We start from the raw sequence: 21,871 nt of genomic DNA, 5'->3' as shown, positions 1-21,871 counted from the left end.
TTTTTGTATGATATATTGTAGTGGATTACTGACTAGTGACTAAAACACAGTTATCAAAGATAGACTAGTGATCAAAGATAAATGTGCGTTTATGATATAATATAAACCTGTGGCACCAAATCTACAAACTAAGCATATTTCCAGTAAAAAATAACACAAGATTAAAATTCAAACACATACTTTATACAAACAACATTATTCTCAAATTTTGTTTTTGTTTAACACTAAAACTAATGAAAAATTCTACGAAACGTGAGAAAAAATATATATCTAGATTAAAATCGTTCATACCTCAGAAGAATAACATTGTATTGAAGTTTTTGAATAACATTACTGTATTTCTGTTCTTTGACGTTGTCTATAGCAATTTAATTTTGACAAATGACAATAAATGGATTCTTATTCTTATTTTATTTGTGCGACATGGCACTAGCATTTTTAATACAGAGTGACAATTAAGTCTTAGGACGACTTTACAACTTTAAAACGAAAAGATATATCACAACCAATTTTTTCATATTATACTGGTATTAGTAAGCTACTTATTTGTGTACATGGTGATAGGATGTCACCTATGGGGGAAGGTCCATAGTGAGTAAGTTGAAAATCTTAAAAGTTATAAGCATAGGTTGATATGCACATTGAGTTAAAGGTCTTGTTAACCTAAAAACGATGTCGTAACCGTACCTCAAATGGACAACCGAGTCAAAAATGGCAACCATTCAAAAATTTCTTGAATCTGCCATTTTGAATCTGTAAACTGCTGCCATTTTTTACTCAGATGTTCTTTTGAGCTCAAATTTATGGCATTGTATTCTAATAATAAAGGCCTTTAACTAGATGTGCATATCGACCTATGGTTACGTTTATGATTTTCTTCCTTCTTCTAGCGTATAATAGCATTGTAAAAAATTCAATGAATATTTGAACAGCTGTCATTTTTTACTCTATTGTCCATTTGAGGTCCGGTTTGTGGCATTGTTTTTAGTTCAACAAGACTTTTACTTTGATGTGCATATCAACCTATACTTACCTTTAATATTTTCAACTTACTCCTTATGGACCATCCCCCATAGGTAACATCCTATCACAATATACACAAAAAAGTAGCTTACAATTACCAGTAATGATATGCCTAATTTGGTGTGATATTTCTTATAGCTTGAGAGTTATAAAGTCGTCCTAAGACTTAATTGTCACCCTGTATATCAAGGTAGCCGGTAGCCTAAGGCTAACAAATAGGAATTATGAATTATACTGACACTGTACAAAAATGGTTTGTCTTTGAAGAGATTGTGATACATTGTGATAAATATTTTTAAATGTTAACAAAATTATAAAATAATCTCAATGGCCAAGATACAAAGCCCCTCTTCCTATTTTTGGATAAGATTTCTAAATGGAAACTCAACCAAATAGATATAACATTTTATACGTTTAATGCATAATTCATAAAAAGTATAGAATTTTTACAAGAGTTGTCATGATTAAAATGCATACAACATATAACAATTTGAACAGTTTAATGGTGTTTTTAGTTTCATCTTTCCTAAGGATATGACATGAAATGGTCCCCAGAGCTAGGTTTACCGTGAAGACTATAGTAATAACTACTTCCTTTCAGGGAAATTTCTAAAATAACATTGACAATTTGGTTGATTACCACTATCAAAATCTAATGATAATTAGGATTCCTAGAATACTAAATATGCCCTTTATACAGAGCTTTGGAATGAAATAACAATACTAACACTCGACATCCTTTTGGACTACAAGAAACTTGCTATCCTTCCTGACAGCCAAGCTACAATTAGAGCGCTGAGCTAGTCTTCAGTCAGCCCCAAAAAGGTGTTGAACAGCAAATTAAGTGTAAGTACCTATGTAGGTGGGAAGAATGTGCTCTACTTTGATATCAAGTTAGGCAGAAATAGACAACAACTAGCAAGAAAGGGTTCATTATCTCTTGTTGGCCTTGGAACATTCTGATCCTAAAAAGACACATTCTTTAACAAGGAAAACAATAGAAGGAGTAAGATTTAAAGCACAGTGAATCCTTCATGATACAACCAAATAAATTACTGTCAAAGAGGGCAAGATCTGAACTATTTTAAGACCCAAGAAAAATAATCTAAAATCCTTATTATTTTGATGACCTTATTGCAGCTGAGACACATTTCAGGTACATGAGAATATTTGACAAGAGTGATTACAGATTCTGTGAATATATCAAGGAGACACTTTTTAAATTTAAGTAATACTATTCCCTAAATCAACAAATTGTTGTAAACTGTTCAGTACTGTCCTCAAGAAAATACCTCTGAAAAAAAAAACAAGACAAAGACAATCAAATGACAATCTCCATGAAATTTATGGATTCTCCGACTGTGAAGAGGAGTGCCAATTTAAGATTTACATCATTTTCATAAAGTTTTTTTATCTGAATTAGTTGTCACAATATTTTTTGAGCTGACCTTACATTTTATATAGATAGGCCTAAATATTGAAGCATCTTTAATTGTGCGTGTATCTTTAATACAAAGTATACAATATCAACTTTAGTAAATTTAAATTTTGTAAAAGTTGATATTTCGTGAGTGAATGTAATGTATAACCGTAAATAAACTCTGTAAAATTTGAATTATTAATCCTCTCAAAAGAACATTTAGACATGCGAGGTAGATCTGTTTTCTAGAACAGATTGATTGGGGTGACGAAACAGCGAAGGGAAGAATCACATCAAGGTATCGATGGCTCTAAAGGGGTCAGAAGTCAAACGCCCCCGGCTCGGGCTCGAACCCCACTCGTTGTACTTTGAGTGACCCAATTTGAGTTTCAGCCTAGAATGTTAACACCGCATCGTCGATTTTATATGTAATGAAAACATAACAATCAAGCAATTCGGCGGGGCGGGGAAGAGTTACCCAACTTTAGACAGAAGTGGGGGGTATCGAAGTGGAGGATTACTAGCAATCCTGTTAGGCGTTCATGATTCCATTAGCAGTACAGTTAGGCTGTAGGCTCCGCGTTGTCTACCAACTACCGAGAACATCATGCATTGACGGCACATGGACATTTATCTCCCATTTACACAATCAGGTGCTTGTAATTATTACATTGTAGAATCGTGTGTTAGATTGTGATTTGTGACGTAGCATACTGACTCAACACACGGCATTATGGTTTGTCCCGGTGGTTCTCAGCTATTGTTAGAAACAAAATAGACAAGTGATTTGAATGTTTGAAGAATTGTGATAATCATACTGTATTTTATTTTAACTAAGACCTTACTCAAATTCTAATTTGAAACGTATTCGCGATTTCTTGGCCCGTGTTTCTAACCTAAAAGAGATACCAATTTGTTTGCAGTTTCTATGGGTTGTGTTGACGTCACTGTGCGTTATGCCCAACTGGAGAAGGAAATGTATACTGTTTTTATGACGTTAACTATAAACTATAACACATCTATAGCGTGCTTAGAGTACTTATTTCATTTAAGGTAGCCACACCACAATTAATTATCGAATTTACAACTACTGTAGAAGATTTAATGTACTTGAATGTACTTGATTTTATTTAATGAGTAAAGGAATTTCTGAAGAATTTAATAGAAACATAAAAATATTACATTATGTAGCCTACCTAAAAACGGTAATTACTAATACATTGATAAAATATAACTGTACAAATTTAATTTCGTGAAGATTTAAAATTAATACAATTGAAACGTCTGTCAGCATAATTTGTATGATCTTAATCTACGATAGTGATTAAATACTTTATCATATATCATACAGAAGCACATTTATTTATATTGGCCGATCCCAATCAATAGGTTGTAATTAAACTTGATCTTGCCTATTGAATATTTATATACGTGTATGCATATGGTGCTGAATAATGAGGTAGACATTGAATTAATTTTGAAGGAGTATTTTAGACGTAGTGAGATACGTCTAAAATGGCTGCATTTTAGTAGATTTTCAGCGTACTACCAGTCAGTGAAAATATTAAATGAAGCAGTACAAATACATTCAAAACAATTGAGAATAATTACGAAATTACGCTAAAATTCTTAACTCTTCCCAAAGCAACTATCTTACTGAGTTGTTGTTCAGATGGGCATGCTCCACCCATCGATGTATGATGTATATAGTATAACTAGACTATATACATCGATGATTTCACCATAGTACAATATTCAACCAGTGTATCGAATCGATCCGTAGTTCTACAACACGGAACGGTGTCGGTTTTCTGCTAATGCCTGATTCAACATTGTAAGACTTCATTGCGACCAACCCATCTTTGGCCAAACCCGAGACAAAACTGAGACGATTAAGAATCAATTAGTTAACGAATTTTAATTTCGAAAACTACTTCTTAAACTGTCTATTAAAACCAACATGTATGTAAAAATATTTCGTCTCTAGAACTTAACCTAAAATAGAAAACATAAAAAGTAAAATCAAGACAGCATTGGAACTAAACATGAAAACCATAGAATCGTTCAAACAAACGGATACGGATAAAATGTGAATATAAATAGGCCCAGACAGAATGCTAGTGCCTGCAAACTAAATTGATCCTGAACTACATTCTTGATCACACAGCAAATGCAATACATATATCTGTAAACACAACATACTTTCTTTAGCAGGCACATGCTAACCTAGTGTGCTGAGCCACGGCCGCCTTTAACTCCAGGCCGCGGCCTTCGAAGTGGAAACGTCGCAAGTAGGGTTGTAACAGCTGTTTTTTTAAGCAGCTAATGGTATTTGTCTATTTACGAAAGCTTGGTCATAGTCATAGTCAAATTTCTTTATTAATCTTGTATATACATACATTAATAATGTCACAATAAGTTAAAATAATTATATCATATGGTAAAACTACATCAAAGCTCTCTCAAAGCTATTTAAAAATTAATTGAAATGGCCCATTAATCAACTTACTAGAATTAGATACTGAAGAAAAAAAATAACACTACAGTACTTAACAATTTTTACAAGCCAAGTTAAATTACACGAAGTATATACATTTACATACCTCTGAACATCTCAAAGAATCAACTCCAATGTGGTCTGGAATCAACTCAATACAATGGTTACTGGACTATGAAAATATTGACTCCGCTTAAAATGTATAGATATAGATTTTAAATCATATTGTTTTTGGTTTTCAATTCTGTAAGTTTGATTTTCAATATTTTAATAAATTTATGTTCATACATTTAAATCAATAAAGTGCGAATTAATTAGCTGATGTCACCTGTCTGCCATGTTATCTTATGGGACGTCTGACTCTAAACAACACTCCTTGGACGTTGCCAATTCTACAGGGCCGTGGCCTGGAGTTAAATGTGGCCGTGGCTGAGCCTAGCCTCGTGGCCTCAAAAAAATCATAAAATTCCAGAAGGGCAGAAGGGATTCCATATGAGCCGATTTTTCAGCACATTCACAAAAAGGTGATTTGTGCAAGAGTTGATTTTTTGCAAAACTATCTCACATTAACAGTATGATAACTCACTTGACCAGGGAAATCGTCTTTTTCAAAATTGGATAGGATTTTCACAAGGGTTGTTTATACATTAAAATAAAACTATTAGTTAAATGGGAGCAAACATTGTAAATGTGCTCTTATAATGGAAAGAAAACTGAATTCTGGCATAAGTCTTTTAAAGTTTTTCATTACCATATAATTTAAAAATACATTTTATCAAAATTATCAAAGGTACAAATATGCAATATTGTCAGTTTTATAAGTTTTTTGGGCGATGTGGAATTTTAGACTGTGGGTCATTCAAATTTAATTTCATTGTTACAAAAAGCTTGAAAGGCTTCACTCAAAATATACTTCTAAGAATAAGCTTTCTAGTAACACAAAGGGAAGTAAATTAAGTAATAGATGATCTGCTAATTTAAACATTCCAAAATACTCTGGAATCGGGTGAATGCAGGAAACAATGTCAAGCTCTCATTGACCAGATCCAGAACTCACAAACTGCAGATATTCTGAGATTCAAGAGACAATTCAAAGAGAATTTACCATCCATTTTTGTTTCAAATATATTGAAAGCTATAAATTATTTTCTTACTAATTACTAAACACAGTGCTCAGTTTGTAAAAAAATGAGGTGCCGGCACTGTAACCTGTTTAATGTGATTAGTACCTATATTTATGCCAATATTTTTATGTTTCTGAAAGAGAGGTTCAGTCGACGTTCTAGTCGTTGAACAGCGTTCCCCCACAAATCGAGCAATGACTAAACATATCCTTGTATCTAAAATTAAACTAGCTGACTTATAAATTTTACTAATCCATTTGACTTACTCACCATAAAAGTATTGGAATTCAAACACATATATATACTTGGGTTTCTTCAGCCATCCCCAAAGATAATTTAAGACGAAGAACTTCAGAAAAATTAAATTATCTTGAATATCCCTTGAACATCTCTCCTTAACAAAGCTAAATCCAAGTGGTATTCAACATTGTCCATAGAATGAAGAGCTCATATTTTGCAGAGTGGACAACCCACTAAGAAAAGCAACTAAAGGGCAATTATCGACTACGTCTTTTATTGTTCAACACTCATATCTACTTACATTGCAATAATGAAGAATTGGTTGAATCAAATATTGCATCTATGTAATTACATTAAACCTTGGGTTTAGGCAGTTAATTGTAAGGACTTTCTATTTATTTTGCATGAAGAATTGCTTGCACCATATGGCATTTTTACAGCAAATACTTCTTGTTCCAGGTCATGATGCCATTCCAAAGCCTGATCCGGCCGTCCCGAACTGACCTAAGTCATAGATAGCTCAAATGGTATACTTGAGGTGTGTTTCAGGATTACTTAGTTATTCTCAACCTCAACCTTGAATAATAGTTAATTTAATATTTATAAACGATAAGGTAACGATAAGGGCTTTCAAATTAAATTACCATAAAACTCTACTTAATGCCAATGGAATTAGTGGATTTTTTGGAGTTTTTTTTTAACCAGATTTAGCAAAAAACATGATGAGCCTCTTTTGAAGAACAAATTAACATTTTTGTAAATATAAAGTCTTGTTGTCAAGATAGTAGAAAATGTGTTGAAACCAAATAATTATTAAAAATATTGTTATTACATCCATCTGAGTAAAAACTGAAACTTTTAGAATCACCTAAGCTACTAAGATGTTGAAATCATATTTTTAAAAGTATATGTTTTCATTCTTTTGCTATTTTAAAGAACATTCATGTTTCATATATAGCTAGTTTTTATAATTTTAAACACTATCGCAAAAAAACCTACCTCTCTAATTAGCGTTCAAAATGTTAATGTTTAACGATAGTAAGAAAATTATATTTTTTTGTTTTCTGCTTGTTTCTAAAACAAGCCACATCATGGATTTTCATTAATAATTATTATGTTTTTTGAAGGATGTCATAGTTTGATAGTCAAATTTTTCACTAAATGAATTAAGGTCTATTCCACTTTCAAATACATAAGTTTGAAAAAGATAGGTTGAAAAAATGCAATAATACACATTTATATTTTAACAATACAAAATAGCAAATATGTGGTTAACAAAATGTTGTCAGAATAAAAAACTTATCTTTGATTTTCTCTTTTTTTGACCCATAGAACCATTTCCCATAGTGTGGCTGTTTACTTACGGAACACTCTGAATATTTATATTTTTGTTATTATTCTTGTCTTGTTAGTTAATATTTCATCAATTTTTCAGATTGTAATGTGGACGAGATCCATCCTACTGGTTATGTTGACGGCATTTACATTATGGCACGTCACTAACAGCAATGAGTGAGTATATTGCACTTTCTAGATGTAGGCCTACCATTTGAATTAGAATTAAAAATCTATTCTATAAATACTCACTAGTTAATTCATTAAGTGTGACATTTAAAAGAGTTCACACATTATTAGTGTACATAGTATATTCACTACATATATTCACCACAACATGATGACAGTAATTTTATCAATGTTTTTTCAATTAAAAAAAATTTTATTATGCTACCGTACCAATAAGAGAATAATATCCAACATTCCTACACTACTGGCAGAGAAAGTAAATTTGATTATAGTGATAGGATTGTGAAAAAGATGGCTTACTTTAACACAAACTATTAGAAAAACCTATGAAAAACTAACTGCACAACCAATCAGTTTCTTTGAGATAAACGTCCCTCCAATTGGTTCTCCCCTTCCCTAAAACCTATACAAAGCTTCCCTGAAAAAAAAGAAAAAAAAATTGGAACAGTTGTATGCATGGGGAGCATTACAGCTGTATCAAAATAAATTTATATCTGTTGTGCGCAAGGTTACCAAGCTAAAAAATAAAATTTATCTTGATCATCTTTTTCCACACTTAACAATCTGAGTTAGAAACACATTCCAAGTTGACACACTATTTTTATCTTTGCCATCACATTCTTGCTTAACATCACATTCACCAAATGACTTATTATATACTAGATCACATAATGACATAAACAACAAAATGTCTAATAGTGGTTCAAAGAAATGATAAAACACAATTGTCAGCTTTCAAAAAAAATTTGAAAGCAAAATGTCATCATCATCATGCATCATTGCATCTTCCATAGCAATTAGTTTCACAGAATATTTCACACTATATTTTGATAGATGCGTAGCTTCAACGCCATTTGATGTACAATATGAAATAAAGACTTTTTGATTTGATTTGATATCTGATCAAAAATCTATTAGTGATCCGATATTACACTTAATTGCTAAAGAAGATACTGTTTTTGAAAATTTGATGAAACTCTCCCAAAGGTAGCCTGTAAGCTAAATTTAGAAGCCCATTAAAATCTATTTGGTAGCGGTTAAACCTTTCTCATAATCAAAAGTTCTGACTACACATTTTGCACAACCTTTTAAAACAAGCAGTGCAAATACAACAATATATTAGTCTGCGTACTTTTGGTGTAATCAAAATAATTAGGCCTACCGGTACTCATCCTTCCTCATATTCCTATAAACCTCACTCTATCTCTAGTAATTTTGTTTTATGCATGACCTATCAATTAACCTTTAATGTTTCTTTAGCAATTATCGGTTAAATTAATCTAAAGATTAAACGATAAATAAAAACGATTTACTTTACAACAAATGTACCAGTAGGCCTATTAACAGGATCGTTTTGGTTGTTCTCTTACATCAGTAAAAAGAGTAAGGTGTTAGAACAATTGTAATGGCAAGCTGGAAAGTTTTTCAAAACCTACGCATTCCTTTTAAAATAAAATTTCAATGATCTGTACAGCATATGACATGTCAAGTTGAACATATATGTGTTGATATAAAATGCATAAAAGTTTCAATTTTTTTAAATATCTCACCTCACATTCACACTTCACAGCAATATAAATATTGATTTTTACTATGTTATTTCATGTGTTTGTGACCACTGTAACCTAACATGTTTACGTTAGTTCAATACGTCACACAGAGATGTATGGCGTATAGCTTGTAGCGCGGTGGTGGGGGTGTTTCAGGCGATGTCACCGACCACGCCACGGCCGCAGACCGAGGGAGCCTGCAGGGTTCAGATATCGGCCTCGGACAGACAAGTTGTGCCACGGGCCCTGCATCGAACCACAACACCGACACCTCTTATTGTTGGGAGGAACCAACAACCGAGAGCGATTGCGCCATTGCAGCATCAGTCAACACATCGATGGCATTTCTAGGCTATACTCGGCCCTCTCCCTCAGCGAGCCTGAAGTCGTCATATTGGTCCAAGTGACCAGAGACTGGACACCTGACCCCCAAGTTCTAGACCTGATGGCGGGCCGTTTAGGCAACGTGTCTGTATTTGTAGGAGGTCACCACTCGGCAAACTCGATCCTCCATTACTGTCGAGGAATGGGCGATCGGTGTTTCCGACTTCAGACTTTATTCCCCGTCCTAACTGAGATCCACAAATGGACACCTCCCGGAGAAATATCATCCACTCTTTTGGACATTTACGATCCCAGATGGCTTCCCATCACCACCCCTGCCCCTCTCAATCCCAACCTTACGTTGTCGACGCACAAACAAATCGAAGAACTTACTTCCCAGCTCTGTGTTCGAGATAGGAGGCTCAATCGCTACTTCGAACTGCATCATACGATTACTGATGTAGATGAATTGTAAGTTCATGAAAGTACAAGCAGTTAGGGGAATAATTCTTGTTCTTGTTCCAAATCCACCAAGACAGGTTTGATTTAAAATTTAAAAAAATTGCTGTAAATACAGGTCTTGAATTTTTACATAGTATTTGTTACCCTGCTCAATTCAACTTTCCTATCATGCACATGTGTAAATCTCTAACTAATGTGGTTTTCCTATCCATCAGAAAACCTAGTCAAAATATACAATGATGTGATACCATGAATACAGAATCAATCAGACTTACAAACCTTAATATTGAAAAGTACTTAAAGTAGTTTCGACCGAGTAAGTGATCCTTGTCATCAGTCTTTGTACAAAGACATGTGTGATGGTTGGCAGTGACAAAGCGAGCCATCGAATGTTTTGCTCTGTTACAGGAGGACTGGGGGAGACGTGATAGAGCCTGGGATGGTAACAGAGTCCAGTCTCTCACTAAGAGACATTCTACCCATCAACCCAAAACATTATGACAAAAACCGAGCACCTAAGTTCCAAGGACAGGCAACTATTGTTTATTTCCATGTCACTGTTCTCTCACTGGACTCAATCAATGAGGAATCAATGGTTAGTATCTCTTGTATTACGATCAACTAGGGCCTGCCATCGTTTTATCTTACACTCTGAGCAGTTTTTGAAAACTGAGATGTGTTAATTCTAAATATTTTATTGTTTGAAAATTCAGAAAATTTGAAGGTAATGCCTCAACATCCTTTAATTATCAAGGGAATCAGACCAAATGTTTAGTTTTTAGTTTTAAATATCACAATCATAAAACAAATATAATTTTTTATACATATTTTTGGTAGAGGGCAATATAGGTTTTATGTTGTATTTGACAGAAAAACCGGTACAGTGGGTGAGTCTTCTCAATAGTAAAAATATTTATAAAGGTACACACACAAAATTAATATAGGTATATTATTGTATTGTCACCAACCACTTTGTCAATGACAAAGAAAGGAATATTGTAATGGTCACTACAACAAGTACAACAAAAAGTATAATTTGTCTTACTTTCATGTTACTTAAGGTTTTTGAAAACTAAGATCTGTTTATTATGATCATTGAGATTTTTGTACTAAAAACTTGTAACGTTAAAATTTAAACTCATCAATTAATTTTCTAGGAAATTGTACCCAACATACGGCTTAGCTTTGATTTTAAATGGTACGGTAACACCATTCAACTTATCAAATAAATTTATCCTTGCTTTTATCGTCACAATCATTTGGATTTCACATCAAATACTGGAGTAAGTTATTCTTTTAAACTTCACATATCGTGTCTCCGAAGACTTATTTTGGTAGTTAAAAAATATTTTTGAATATAAAAATTGTATTGTTACATATGATCAATTTTTAACTTGAGTTTTTGCTATACACCAGGAGTTCACATGTTTATTTGGTTATATTTTAAACATTTGCAGGTCAAAATTATGGTAATACCATTTCTAAAAACGGGATCAAAAGCAATTGTACAAAATAAACAAGTGTTAATATTTTTTGCGATGAAAATTAGTTAAATTCATAGAAGGCACTTTTACTTTCATACATCAACTGTAGCTTATATTCTTGATATTGACAATAGGAATACATATTATATTTGACCCTAATTTTCTTCCCATAGACCTATGTCGCAGACATTTTCTTAGCACAAAGTTGGAGGGACCCGAGACTTCGCTTGCCAGAGAATATGAGTGAGGAGTACAGGATACTAGACGTCGAATGGCTGCATGATATCTGGAGACCGGACTGTTTTTTCAAAAATGCCAAAAAAGTAACTTTTCACGAAATGAGTATTCCCAACCATTATCTATGGCTCTACCACGACAAAACACTTCTTTACATGTCAAAGTGAGTCGGTATTTAAAAATATATTTCACCACTACAGTAGTTTCTTGTTGAAAAGATACCTATCATCAATGTATGAGCAATATGAAGATTAAAGCGATTAAGTAGGAATTTAATTTCCAAGTTATAGTCAGGGTTATACAAAAACTTAGTTAAATTAATCCACCAATGTATGCTGATGAAAATAATCATGACAAACTAAAAAGGTCCACTCATAGTAAACTACGGCATATTTCACGTCCTCATTAGAAATCATACAGAGAAAAACTAACAAGCAATTAGAACCAATAGTAAACACTAGCACACTCTTCAAGGGATTCATTCATTTACTTACGTTACCCTGAATAAAAATACTGGCTACACCTAGTCCATAAAGATTAGATGTCCACTCAAGCATCCAAAGTATTTGTACCAAGCTATTTCATGATAATGCATGTTATACTTTTGAGTAATGGTTTAATCTCTTAATCAAAGTTTGAATGAAATCTCTCATTATTTTCCATCTGACATAGGTTTTTCAATACATAAGGCTAGAAATAAAACTTTAGCTAAGTGCGCACTGGGATGTACAGCTGATATGGATGTTCCTCACTTTTTTAATAGAACGCACACCGTGGCGGCCTAGTGGGCGCACAGATAGGTTTATCAATGCTAAATATTTATTAAAAATCCCGTTCCTACTGTCCGTCTGTGCTGTCATGACCCAGTGCGTTCTGAGCTTAAGGATGTAGTTTTCTAGAAATAAAAGTGAACATAAGTCTTGTAAGGAACTAAGGCTTCATGAAAGATTTTTACAAAGCAAACTATGTTAATGAACGCAAAACAATATCATTTTCAAAACTCGGATGAGTATTTTGACCTAACTATTATTGATAAACTGGATTTATCGTCCAATAAGTGACAAAACTTTAAAAATTTCATGTCTTTCAGGCTTACACTTGTACTGTCATGTGCTATGAAATTTGAGTCCTATCCTCATGATACCCAAATCTGCTCAATGATGATTGAAAGTTGTAAGTATTGTTATACAATTTATATTTATTAGTCATTTGAAAACCATAAAAAAATATTGTATATACAAACTAAGAAGTCTTGAACATTAAGCTAAATATCTGTATCAAATTAATAAATAGGAAGGTAAGCTATGCGCCCTATTAAAAAATAAGTACCCTCCCATTTCACTCTTTCAAAAATAAAAACCAAACCAAAATAAAGAGATAGATTAGACATAACTCCCTAATAAATTTACTCTCCTAATGGATCAGCTGAAGACAATTTCAAAGCATTTTTAACTCTTTGTGTTTGTAACTCTTGAGTGACTTAATGTTTTATAATTATAAATTTTTATTTCGTTGCTTTACAAATTATTTGTACCAATTAAAATTAAATATTTGTAAACTACTTTTTGTCCCATAGTTCTACAACCAAGAAGTTAGTCTCAAATTGTAAAATTCCCCTTACAATAGGAGAAAAACATAAAATAAACTTCAAAGCAGTAATTAGTTAATGGAAATGTAACAAACAGGTCTACCTTTAATCCAAAGTCAATGGTAAAGAATATAAATGAAACAGAATACAGCAAGGTGTGATACTGATACTCCTGACTGTGATTTCATGGACGTCAATAATGACTACATGTGACGGAGAAGATGTGTTAATCAAACGCAACCGACCTGGGATTTTCTATGGCTTCTGATGGCTAGGCTGTATTGATTGACCCAACATCTGCCTCTTAATCATGCCTTCTTGAGCCCATATATTGGATTGCTGTTACTGATAGCATTACTTAAACTCCGCTTTCAGTTACACTCGTTTTTCCAACGTTGCTTTCTGGGTTTCACTTTCCACTGAAAAACTAATAAGTCAGGAGTTAGTGCAGTTGATCAGTCTTGTAGTAAAGTTTTATAAGGGAATTTATGCATGCTACTGAGGTGCATTTTCTTCAATGGATCTTTGGAAGACTTAAACTGTTTTATGACTTTGTCAGATTTTACTAAACATTCTTCATGATGCAATGGTTTTGCAGTCAGGAAAAAAAATGTTAGTCCCCATAACCTAAAACTACTGAATTATGCCAAAACAAGTCATTGTAAAAATAAAAGCAGAGGAAATTACGTTCCACTGTAATAATAAAATACTTTTGTTGTTGAATCTTGTAATTGCTCCAAACATTATTTTGTGTACTATCATTGCATAGACCTCTCCACTTTTTTTCTTGATATGTGGATCATAAGCTTTGGATGGGCTTCCAATCACCTAGTTTCAACACTATCACAAAGTATAGTCATTGGTGATTGGGGAGATTTGAACCAAGGCTTCTGGCACACAAGTCCTGTGCTTTAACATCAGACCAGCTGTGTTCCATTTCCATTTTATATAAGTTTGTCAACAAAATTTAAAAGGCCACAGGCGTAGAAAATAAAAGTGACAATTTCAAGTGGAACACGCTTAATCATAGTAATGTTTCCAAAAAACCCTTGTTTATAGGAATTGTATAGTCTTTCTGAGACTTTTTCATTTAATATTTTAATGTTTATACTCATCTGGAATCACTTGGTAGATTTGGGCTTATCTTTTACATGTTTCAGTATCTCATACAACACATGATTTGGTGTTCATATGGAACATGACGGACCCATTAGTCGTCAATCCAGAAATAGAACTGCCTCAACTGGACATATCTAACAACTACACAGCTGATTGTACCATTGAATACTCAACTGGTATGTTCATCATTTACGTACTTTAGTTGTGATGCAGTTAGTCTGATCACGGGTTGATCAGCTGAACATTGCTGGTTTGATACTGGATGTTTTAAAAAGGATCATGAGACAAAATCACAATTGTTGGTTGGCCTGTATAATCCATACAATCACTTAACACAAACAAGTTTGTATAATAAACCATTGTTCTTCAAACTTAATGTTTTCATTTTCAGAAGTGTTATAAGACTTTAATCTACTCCATTAACTATACAATCCTCATTATCCTTCTTGGAAGCCAAGCATCCAAACTTATAATCGTTCTCAAGTAGGTGAGTAGATGGATGAAGATGATGGTATATGATGGATGAAGTAGATGGTTCGTCTATTAAACTTCGACACTGTACAGGGTTTCGAAAAAGAATGCCAGGATTTTGAATGGCAGTTGCTTGGGGACTATTCAAAGGTAATTAATCAATTCAAATGTCAAATTTAAGGGAAAAGAACAACTTTTGTTCATACTTTGATAAAATCAAAATCATATGATCATAAAACTAGCAAAGTCTGTACGCTTAGGGCAATCGGCGTTGAGCTGAAGTCTCAATCTTTTACGAATAACATTGTTGAGTGTGGATTTAGGCATGTTCGAATGGAGACTTCGTCGGACAATCGATTTTTTCGGTCTTCTCATGCAGAATTGCCAAATTCTTCGTCTTTGACATCACTTGTTTTTGGCCAGCCAGGTGAATGTCTTTTCAAAATACAATTTGACTTTGAAATCGTTTAGTTATTCTGAATAGTCCCCCAGCAATGACCGTTTAAAATCCCGGCATGCTTTTTCAGATACCCTCTATATTTACGATTCTTATTTGATCTTCTTTCAGGAAACTTTACATGCTTAGCAGTAGTGTTCAACTTAAGAAGACGACTGGGCTATCACCTGTTTCACACATACATTCCTTCAGCTTTAATCGTTGTCATGTCTTGGATATCATTTTGGATCAAACCTGAGGCAATTCCAGCTAGGGTCACTTTGGGAGTAACTTCATTGCTGACATTAGGTTTGTATATTATTATGTTACTGATATATGAAAGTACAAACATTGACTTACATAATCTTTATATGATGCCTTGGGACTTTTTGCATCAACTACAGTTACCCCTCCGTCGTTCATCGCCCAGGGACCAAACCCTTGTTCAAAACTCATAAGTCAATACAGTAAAACCCCCCCTAAAACTGCAACTGCAACCCCGATTTACTGATACCATGATACAAATTCAATTCAATTGGAAAATGAAATAGGTAACGGGGACTGTTCTCCGTGACATGAGTAGTTGGTCCGACACAGACAAAGGTTAATAGAGCAGACTATGACAAGGATCTCAAACTGTGATATAAAGCTCAGAAAACAACTCTCAATTATTTTAAGTACAGTAATAGGTTTTGTGTATTTAGTCGTAGATTTTAAGATATTAGTAATAAAAATAACATAAAAAATTACTGCTGTAGATCTTATGAAATGAAATGGTCGTTAAATTCAAACCATTGACTGAAAAAAAATAGTTTATCCAAAACAGCTTTACATCCTTTAATTTGGTTAATCAGAGTTTCACTGTACAAATTGGAGAATATGTTTCAAAACCTCATAGTGATAGTATGTGTGGATTTAGTAAACAAAGTTTAAAACTAAACAAAAAAGGAATACGGCAATAACATCTGTATTCTGTACAGAGTTACATATCAAGACACGATTTTGATTTTTTGTCTACGTAGCTTAACACGGTGGTGCTTACGTGTCATAGGTGATCATCTGGGGTGTGTAAAAACATTTTTTTATTTAGCACAAAAAAAGGAATAAAATTATGTTTTTCATTATTTAGTTTATATTCAGTAGTTGTAAGGTATGTGTAAGAAAGTAAAATATAAACTTTTTATGGCACTTTTCAATACACTTTTAGCTCAAATAAAAACTATGTTTTTCATGTAGTGTTTATTATGTTTTAGCAACACAAAACACACAATCACAACAATCCCTACCACCAGTGTCTTACGTGAAGGCCATTGACATTTGGATGTCATCGTGTTCTGTGTTTGTGTTCCTATCTCTGATGGAGTTTGCTGTAGTCAACAACTACATGGGCCCCATCGCAACAAAGGCGATGAAAGGATATTCTGAAGAAGACGTTAGAGGAGGTTTAGACGATCTCAAGGTCAATAACAAAAATATAAACCCTAACAACAGCTGTAGTTCTGTAGTTTGAAAAACCACTCCATTATAATCCAAAATACTGAATTATTTCGAGAAAAATGTGTGTGATGCGAATGCTATAATGAATCACAATTTAACAAATTACTGATTTGTCATACAGTATTTTAAGTTTCTCAGGTTTTCCCCCTTTGAAAACCCTAAAACTTTCAATGCACAATTTGCCCCTACATAGTGAACAAAATATATAAACACTTTATAAGTCTAAAAACGTATTAGTCTCTTTACAAGAAGTCTTAAGTATGGAATGACTATAAAAGAACATAGCCTCTGTACGAAAAGTAAATCAGTCCCGCGTTTAGGTATTTCTGTGCCACCTACTTTAATACGTACTTCCCTACGGGGAAATTCCCTAAAGATAAAAACAAAAAGGTTATAGCAAACCTAAATAACAACGTAAAAATTAGAAGTTTAAGTTTTGCTGTGCAGTAAACAGGCGATAGAAGCTAAAAACAAGTCCATTTCTGTTCACATCCTGTATTGTCTAACAGTAAAAACAGATGATTTCAATAATATCAATAAATTTTAAACAAACTCTAGCGTGCATTGCGGAGAACTGATTGAGAGCAAGGGAAAGTAAATTAAGAGCTGATCGTTTTTTCCTGAGACGTTTCATTGAACACTAAGTTCATCGGTTTAAAACCAACAACTTGGATAATCATTAACTACATCTACAGTCTTACAGCCGACAACCAAATTTATACCAGAATCAAAATCAAACAACTAAGAGCACATTAATTGTTCATTATCCTTAGCACCATCAATGTAAATAAAATAGTTTTTAATGTGTCCAAATAATAAACCTCTTCTTTTGCATTGTGGCAAACACATATCTTTTCACTGAAAATGGGAGTGCCAGGCCTTCTTGGGAATGCTTGGAAATTGGAGCAAAATTTGCGAGTTTTAACAATTTGTGCGGCTTTTTTGTATCTTGTTAACATTAAACTTTACATTTATTGCTATTTGTGATTCAGACATACCATACCCTTTACTATCTTGCAATAAATGTTATAATTTACTATTAGAATAAGTTTTCCTATTTGTGTGCACGTTTTGGATTGTTAAACTACACAAATTGTCTAGTTGCTTTGAATAAATGTTGACCTTGTAGACATAAACAAACTAGTTTCAACAGCACCAATTAGAAACATTAATAACAAATTTCTCTTTCTAAAATTCAAATTGGTTTACTCTTTACAGTAACGGTAAGTAATTTAAATAGCAAACAAATAGTAAACAACACATAATTTCAGTTAGTATAATAACAAATATTTATTTAAACAACCAAACTCTTTCTAGACAGTGAAAACTATGTTTATGGTACATTTTTAAGAGGAAAGAAACTTAAATTATAGTGCTTATAATTTAGCCTTGAAACCACATGTAGACAAGTGGACTACTGCAATAAAAACATTATACTATTAAACGGAACCACTTATATTTATATAAAAAAATAACTTCATTGGTTTTTTCTTGGGGCGACTCTTCTACAAATGGTATCATTAGATATTCAAGCCGATCCTGACTCATTGTAGAGCTCGGCTTACTTTTCACAATGGTCAAGTTTAAAATCCTTCGTTCACTGGTACTAAGTATTACGATTGTATTTTTATGCTGTACTCGATTGAATGCATGCATCGATCCCGTATCATACCACATTTTCTAAAGACTAACTCTATCAACCACAGGTATAACAATCAATAAAATAGACAGATACTGGAACTAAATTTGAAAAAAAGTCAGGCTATTAAAATTTTGCCACGGCACTCCCTGTGAATACGCCTATGGTTCCAAAGTGATTTCGCATCTTTACGTTACTGGCCAACTGATCAACCCAGTGTTGTTACGAAACAGCTACAGTGAGTGCTCTGGTACCTGCCGTTTAGAAACAAACTAAGGAACCAATAAGAGTCGTCAAAACACCTCCCTGCTGGTCGAAAGAAGTTACCATAGCCTTCTCTGCCTTTTTTCTCTACCAAACCAATAATGTATGAAGAGACTTCAACTACCATACTGCTCTGTAAAATAACTAATAAACAGTATGGTAGTCCTATTAAATTGCGTAACCGAATGTAGAAAAAAAGTGATACCTCGGTTGTTTGTCATCCGATTTTAACAAACAAGGTCTCATTTGATTTGAATTTAAATTCTCTATCTTTTTGATCGTAAGAACAGTTTTCTTAATTTGTACGGTTTTCATGAAATTTGGCGTTAAAGATTTTAAATAAGCGCCATATTAAAACGGCTTGAGATATTGGAACGAAACTTTGTACGCTCTTTTTACCTTTTCAAATACACATTTATACCAATTTTGAAATTTCTATCTTGAAAAATACCCTAGATAAAATCACAAACAGACTGACAAACAGAAATTTAGCCATTTTAGACCCATAGCATTTTATGTTTCTCTTAGCCCAAGGAACAAATCCACAAATATGTCCAGACAATTTGAAAACAACCTTTATATAAAAGTAAAAATAATATGATTTTGTTCAGAGTCTTGGCTTGCTTGGATGCAGGGCATCCCCCTTCACCACCACATTGCCAGTCTGTGTTATTCCTCCAACTCTAACCCGATGCTATGTTTGCAGGAGCTGAGTCCCTCGATGAGAAGTCCTCTCAGGACCTCAATCCCTCCTCTGCCTCAATATGCCAATATTTGGAACACTAGGCACATCGCACTTTTCATTGACAAATTTTCTAAATTCTTCTTTCCATTTTCTTTTTTTGTTTTTAACGTTGTATATTGGACATCATTTTTATGATGCATTTTTATAGATTCCATTTCGTACCTACATTACATCTACATGATAAGCTAACGTATAAACAAAAAGTGTTTGCAAGAATGTGAGGTTTTGTGGTGGGGGATATTACGTTTACAAAGACAATTTTTAAGAACTTGAACCCTACATGGTATATAGTATCATGGTAGGATGGAAAATAAATTATATACAAACAAACACAACTAAGTGGTTACATTTTTCATTTTGTTAGGTTAGTTCGTTAAGATTTAGAAACAAGATTTTTTAAACAAGTTGTTTTAAACTAAGTAGTTACATCCTTCTTACATGATAGCATTTTACGGTGATAATATTACCTTTTTAACATCCTGTGTGGTTTTTGTAGAATTTGTTTGGAAATCCCATAACTTTAGAATTAAGGTATTTTTGTTATTATAGTAAATTTTTGCAGTTGACGTTAACACTCTTTTTTTAGTGCTAAAACAGAACAAAATTTACCATTTTACGAAATGAAAAGCCATTTTTTGTGTTGGCAGGAATTGGATCCATCTGGAAGGGGCCCCCCACGGGCATCTATTCTCCCATCTCTACCACAATACCCCACTTTCTGCAATGGTAGGGAAATTGCCCTCTCAATCGATCAATTCTCCAGATTTTTTTTCCCGTTTTCATTTTTTGTTTTGAACATAGTATACTGGACATCGTTTCTCGAGGTGTAAGGGTGTGCTTTTGTAAATAGCCTATACGATGTCTGCTGTAATTTGTGTGCAGTTTTGAATTTTGAAAATTTTGTATGACTTTCTGTTTCTAGAGTATTGTTGTTATGTGTAAGTTGTTCATCAGTAAATGTTGTCAATAAAACAACTTGTTAAACAACCGACTTAAGTTTTATTTTACACAGATAAGTTTCCCCTTAATGTTAACTGTGATCCCAAGTTGTTTTCTTTTATCACTTGGTGTAGCATTTGACAACCAACTATCAAATTTCAGTTTAAAAGCAATGATGGAGTTTCCTGAGCCAATCAATTGATTTTTGTATTTGACTAAATTTATTGTCCAACTTCGTAATATTTAATATTAGTAAATTCACTTACTACAAAAAAATGTATCATGTGTGAATAAATTAGGCATGATAAAAAATGTATGTTATATATTGGTAATTGGTCCTCCAGAACAGAAAATCTATAAAACCGATGGTTAAAAAAATCATAAATACCCACAATTTTAGCATATGGGTATTTTTCACGAGTATCTCAGGTCTTTAACTCAACATATAATTATACCCTATATCCAACAAATGACTATAATTTTTTTAATCATTTTGACATGAAAAATACCAATTTATACGTTTACAATTTCAAAATTAATGTTCATATGGACATGAGGTAAATTTTATATTAAAGGATAACTGATAAAGTTTTTTTTATATACCAACAGTACGGTATGGTACCCCACTAAACTGGAATATTCATGTGAGATTTTTCGAATAGTAGGCTTCCTAAAAGATAGATCGCCTGGACCAAACGATTCTGCGTTACGTCAATGGCCTCCAAGGTCACCAGACCTTACTGTTTGTAATTTCTTTATGAGGGGGTTTGTAAAAGACACTGTCTATATCCTTCTAACAACATTGGTTAAACTGAAGAACCACACTAGAGCAGTTGGAATTCATCACTCAAGACATGCTAGCTAAGGTGTTGGACGAATTCGAGTATCGCGTTGACATAAGATGAACATCTAAAGGGGGTCATATTAAGCATTTAAATAGTAAGTAAAAAATAAAAAAACTTTACGAGATATAATTTGATATAAAAATAACCTCATGTCCGTATGATCATTAGTTTTGACGTTATAAACCTATGAAATCAGATGAGTCTTTTTTAAATACCCTGTACAATGAACTAGGCCTATGCAAAACACTCCTAATGTTTATACTTTTTTTTATAAATACCCAAACCTTAGGGTATTTATTTACGCAGGCCTGGAGTAAAGACCCGGGTATACTTTTGTTGAAATTTAAGTTTTTAAGGGGAGAAACATTAAACTAAAGATTTTGAGTATTTGATTTAGTAATAATGAATAGTAAAGATGAATGTAGTTGAATGTTATATTTGTG

At 33.2% G+C, this 21,871-nt stretch overlaps 1 protein-coding gene across 2 annotated transcripts; it reads left to right on the top strand.

The window, feature by feature from the left end:
- Positions 1 to 3,017: 3,017 nt before the first annotated feature.
- On the top strand, positions 3,018 to 20,623 carry LOC128998069 (glycine receptor subunit alpha-2-like). 2 transcript variants are annotated; one of them, XM_054424045.1, is made up of 10 exons: positions 3,018 to 3,096; positions 6,764 to 6,842; positions 7,740 to 7,816; positions 10,573 to 10,759; positions 11,822 to 12,048; positions 12,976 to 13,058; positions 14,634 to 14,768; positions 15,632 to 15,808; positions 16,753 to 16,958; positions 20,292 to 20,623. In XM_054424045.1, the coding sequence occupies exons 3-10, from the start codon at positions 7,746 to 7,748 to the stop codon at positions 20,472 to 20,474; spliced, it is 1,269 nt and encodes a 422-aa protein (XP_054280020.1). In that variant the 5' UTR covers positions 3,018 to 3,096; positions 6,764 to 6,842; positions 7,740 to 7,745; the 3' UTR covers positions 20,475 to 20,623. The 2 variants fall into 2 exon arrangements, with proteins under 2 accessions (XP_054280020.1, XP_054280021.1); XM_054424046.1 differs by lacking the exon at positions 20,292 to 20,623 and adding an exon at positions 19,606 to 19,818.
- Positions 20,624 to 21,871: the final 1,248 nt, after the last annotated feature.

The sequence above is a fragment of the Macrosteles quadrilineatus genome, unplaced genomic scaffold (assembly GCF_028750875.1).
Source record: "Macrosteles quadrilineatus isolate MER2022 unplaced genomic scaffold, UCM_ALF_1.0 Scaffold_7__1_contigs__length_78375512, whole genome shotgun sequence".
In the NCBI taxonomy this organism is placed as follows: domain Eukaryota; kingdom Metazoa; phylum Arthropoda; class Insecta; order Hemiptera; family Cicadellidae; genus Macrosteles; species Macrosteles quadrilineatus.
Note: the sequence above shows the minus strand (reverse complement) of the source record. Positions and strands in the feature narration are given on the sequence as shown.

Excerpts from the sequence above, each read along its gene's own strand:
- LOC128998069 (XM_054424045.1), top strand. The coding sequence starts at position 7,746 with ATGTGGACGAGATCCATCCTACTGGTTATGTTGACGGCATTTACATTA. Across the intron at positions 7,817-10,572 it reads CACGTCACTAACAGCAATGA|GAGGACTGGGGGAGACGTGA; the intron begins GTGAGTATATTG and ends GCTCTGTTACAG. Across the intron at positions 12,049-12,975 it reads ACACTTCTTTACATGTCAAA|GCTTACACTTGTACTGTCAT; the intron begins GTGAGTCGGTAT and ends CATGTCTTTCAG.